Source organism: Teleopsis dalmanni, chromosome X, assembly GCF_002237135.1.
Source record: "Teleopsis dalmanni isolate 2A chromosome X, ASM223713v2, whole genome shotgun sequence".
In the NCBI taxonomy this organism is placed as follows: domain Eukaryota; kingdom Metazoa; phylum Arthropoda; class Insecta; order Diptera; family Diopsidae; genus Teleopsis; species Teleopsis dalmanni.
Window position 1 is genome coordinate 39504376 of NC_051848.1, and position 4651 is coordinate 39509026.

Sequence of the window (4651 nt, forward strand, 5' to 3'; positions counted from 1 at the left end):
TATATATAATATATATATATATATATATATATATCCGTATATGAAGATAGAGAAGGGCACGTTAAAATAAGTGATGCGCACTTTTAAGTTTTGCAAAAAGTTTTAATTCAACTCAGCCCGCGGATGTGTATTTCCGTTTCCGGTTCGTTAATAGAGTTAGTTACACGTACGGTTTGCATATATAGCAGCAGCAGCAGCAGTAGCAACAACAGCAATTGCAGTTGTAACGCTGATGTTAGTAAAAGTAAAAAAAAGGACTTCGAAATATCTATATACCACCAATACAACCTATGGACTGCTCACAACATCAAATATCCATGGACATTTAACCCAAGGTTTTATTGGCCTAATTGGAAAAAGCAATTTGCATCAATAAAAAGAACAAAAAAAAAAAACGAAAATAAAAATAAAAAACTGCAAACAAGAAAACGAAAAATAATCAAAATGAAAAGAAAAATGCAAAAAAAAAAAAAACCGTTAAGCAATTGGAAGTGGTGAATAAAAAAAAAAAATTGAAGCGTATACTACAGCTATACTCACTTGCAAATGTTCGAATGGAAATGAATATTTTTGCATGTGTCAGGTTAGTCGTTTGAAAACTTTATGATTCTGTCAACTTCAACTGCCCATTGTTCCAAAATGCAAAAAAAAAATAAAAAAAAAATATAGCGAATAAAAAGGAACATAGAAAATTAAAAAAAAAAAAATAAGTGAAAGAGCCTGAATTGCAAGGAGGCATAGAACAATGAAAATTATTCAAAAACAATTTAAAACCATTTAACAGATATTTAATCTTATCCAGGCCAATTACATGCAGTCCAAGCGAAAACAAGCTGAATGAATAATAAAGGAACTTTATGGAACAATTGGATTCATAATTGAATTTTAAAAGCGTAAAAGGGAAAGCATAGGGAAAATTTAGCGGTCCAAAAAACGAAAAAAAAATAAAAATGGATTAAAAATCCGAAGATTAATTTGATTAAGTATGTTCAAGTGAAGTTCCTTAACAATTTCAAATAAATTAAAGTGACCTAAAAATTAATTAATTAACCGTTGTACATTTTGATATTTATCACATAATGAGATAATAGTATTCTATGGTCTTCATAGCTTAATTTAGATTACTTTAAAATGTGTGTATAAATGCGAAGATCAACAGTAACAATTGAATATAACGATTGCCTATTCCGATGCCCCTTAAAATTGCGTGGAGGGATGGAGCATTGTTTCTGTTATAGCTTCTTACGTTAGCTAAACTATGAGTTTAATAAACAGGTTTTTGAGAAGTAATAAACTACAACAATAAATATTCATACAGCTGTAGATATTCATACATATGACCATACAGCTGTTTCGAGTATCGCCAAATATAATTATCAGTAGTCTTGGAAATAATTCTTGTATTTATTATATATTTATCCTTTAACTTCTAGGAGGAGCATAGAGCTGTAACAAATAACTTCCACTCGATACGATTTTTTAATCGTTTATTAATCGTAAATAATTATTTATCGAACTCGTGCCCTGCCAAATTTAAATCTCAGAGTCAGCGCTCTTTAACCAACTGACCCAAAGCCGTACTTGATTTTTATGTTTGCACATTTTATCTGGTTTTATTAACAAGAATAGAATAATTGAATTAATTATTTATATTTTTATTTATGATTGTTAAATTACAATACTATTCTATTTTAAATTTAATAAAATCGAATAAGTATATTTTTGTTGTCTTCATAGGCTACTAAACACACGATCTCCTTGATGTTTGAGTCACTTCATCTATAGTCCATGGCAAACACATTAAAAGTGAGTGATGGATTCCACATTCTCTTTATCATAGTTGCTATGTTATACTTTTAAACCATTTGGTTTTCCAAAATAGAACTTAATAAGACCCGATGCATATATTTTCGTTATATTTTTTAAATCATTCGGTTGTACAGAATAGAACTTATTGACACCCGATACGTATATTGTATCCTGTCAGAATTTTATTATATTTCCTATATTATTTTTATTTAATTGCAAACAATCCATAAATCATTTCAGATTGAACGTCCCGACAAATGTTTAAGGTTGCGATCACTTTGGTAGGTTGTTTCCATACAGCTTCGTTTGCTTCTAATCTAAAATAGCTTACATTTCTAAAACATCTTATAGCAAGCGACAGAAAAATTTTAAGCTTACAAACAGATGCTACAGTCCTGTTAAGTTTATCTTCAAGTTTTTTGCTGGAAATTTGAACGCAATTCAGAATCCATAGAATCCATAACTGAATATTTTGTGACAATTATTAATTTTGAGACTGCCGTATTGTGAACAAAGCCTTTATATTAGTAACTTTAATACCTTACGATAGTACTGTTAGTATTGCAAATACAATGACGGAGTTTGAAAAGGAGTTCATTCATGCACCAGATGGATACAGCATATTAAACTATATGCCAAGTGTTTTCGGGAACTTCCTTCAATGTTTTTAAGGGATTAATAGAGTAATTGTAAAAGTGCTTGTGGTCGTATTTCATTATTTATTTGTTATAAGCTGTTCTTATTTTCACAAGTTCCACTCTCCCCCTCTTATCCTCAACTCTCAGTGGAGCATACTCCCTACTTTTCATATAGGACAAATTGCTGTCCCATTTTTAAATGATTATTGTAACAATAATGTTTCTAGATTCATTTTACGATCTTACGACCCTTGTCTTCTTGCAAGTAAAAATAACTATCCTCTAAATACCTATCTTTAAACTTTAAGTCCTAAAACTACAAAATTAAAAAACTACATTTTTTTTTCTCTCAAAATAAAATAATTTAATGAAAAATTTTTTCCAGACATTTTATATCAAGAAATAACTACCGAACAAATCGAAACTTCCAAAGTGATATCATTTATGCTTTCTTTTGTTCTAAGGATTTAGATTCTCAAAAATTTGTATAGACCCTATATATAACAGATACGCACATCCCGATAATTCCACCTAGAACACATTTTGTAGCACCATCAGTTGACTTGAGTAACATACCCGTTGCTGTACCTGAAATAATTGTATTGAAGTCACCATCGCAATCGGGGCGAATGTGTTTGACCAACAAAGAAACGCCACTGTAAATTATTCCAATCACAGCCATTGTATTTGATTGTACGAAACCTTCCTTTAATACGTGATTCAGGAGTACCGTTCTTTGCATTTTGGCAGTATATTTATTTTTATTAATTTCGCGTATACCCTTGTACAAACCAGTCAAACAGCCAACAGCACCACCTATTAGATAGACTGTTCCAACAAAGCGGTGGAATGAATATTTTAGCTGCGAAGAATGGATTACTGCAAATTCCTGTTGCGCCTCTTCTATAATACTGGCATCAGGTCCTGGTGGTAGTACTTTACCCAATGATGGTATTCTGATTGTTGAATGATCTTGCACATCATCAAAATTTACTGGAGTTTCTCCGAAAAAATGATCCATGAATTCTTTTGCCATTTTATTGTAGGTAATGAAAGTGTAGTAGGAAGAGAAGCGTATGATTATATATAACACACTTTTGGAAACTATTTTGAAACACATGAAATATTTACTAATATATTTATAACTATACTTCATGTCAAGTTTTTAAAAATTTTATGACTACTACGATAAAATTTAGATCGTATTTTTTTTTTTAAATAGGCTATTTGTGCACCCCGACCTAAAAGATCTATTGTGCGCTAGATTGTATTACATTGTGGGTCTAGATATTTGTGCTGAAAGCTAGCGATCTAAAAAAAAAACATTTCTAATATTTATACGAATACATTTCTAAACACGATTATTCACCCAGAAAAAGAGTCACTTATTTTAGTTCATACTTACTGATACCAGAATATTGCGTGGGCGAAGAATATAGACATTGATTAGATTTCATATTTTTCTACATTTTCGGACTGATGTTTTTTGTTACTAAACTCAGTGGCTTAACTTCTGTTGAAAATTGAATACTAATGAGGTATTCCCAGCTGTATATGTACTCTTTCAAGGTCAGAAAACGGCAAGACGTAAGAGTTCCATAAATTGAAGATTTAATTTCGTTTAGATGAACTTAACCAGTTACGTTAGGCTGTGCTAGTAGAACAAAAAGACAACGCATAGACCATCAAGATCCATTGCGATATAAGACCAGAGTTTTATTTCTAGGGATAGTCTGCAGTGATAGAATTTATATAAAAAAAACGATTTCATGAACATTTTCACAATCAAGCAATTCGATTAAAGAAAGTAACTCAAATGGTCTCCGACAACTAAAAAACAATAAATAAAAATTTTTAATTTCAAATCTCAATACTGTAGTCTGCTATCCTACTTCTGTTTGATAAATTTATTTAAAAAATTATATAATGGACCAATAGACCAGAAGATATGCCAAAGTGATTCTGTAACACGGCATGCACCGTCTCACACAGCAAAACCAGTGAAAAGCACTTTAAGATCGCTTCGATTGAACATTCTTCCGAACCCGTCGTATTACTCAGAACTGGCGCCATCTGATTATCACCTCTTCGGCGTCAATGGGACTCGTACTCTTCAGCAATTTCGTCGAAGTTGCAAAATGGTTCGATGAATGGTTTGCAAAAAAAAAGACAGCTTTCCTGGCATGGTATTCATAAATTATCGG

General features: G+C 31.3%; 1 protein-coding gene across 1 annotated transcript; it reads right to left on the reverse strand.

The window, feature by feature from the left end:
* Nucleotides 1-2801: 2801 nt before the first annotated feature.
* On the reverse strand, nucleotides 2802-3549 carry LOC119662043 (mitochondrial import inner membrane translocase subunit Tim23-like). The gene has a single exon (XM_038071584.1). It carries the CDS (start codon nucleotides 3481-3483, stop codon nucleotides 2923-2925), a length of 561 nt encoding a protein of 186 aa, XP_037927512.1. The 5' UTR covers nucleotides 3484-3549; the 3' UTR covers nucleotides 2802-2922.
* Nucleotides 3550-4651: the final 1102 nt, after the last annotated feature.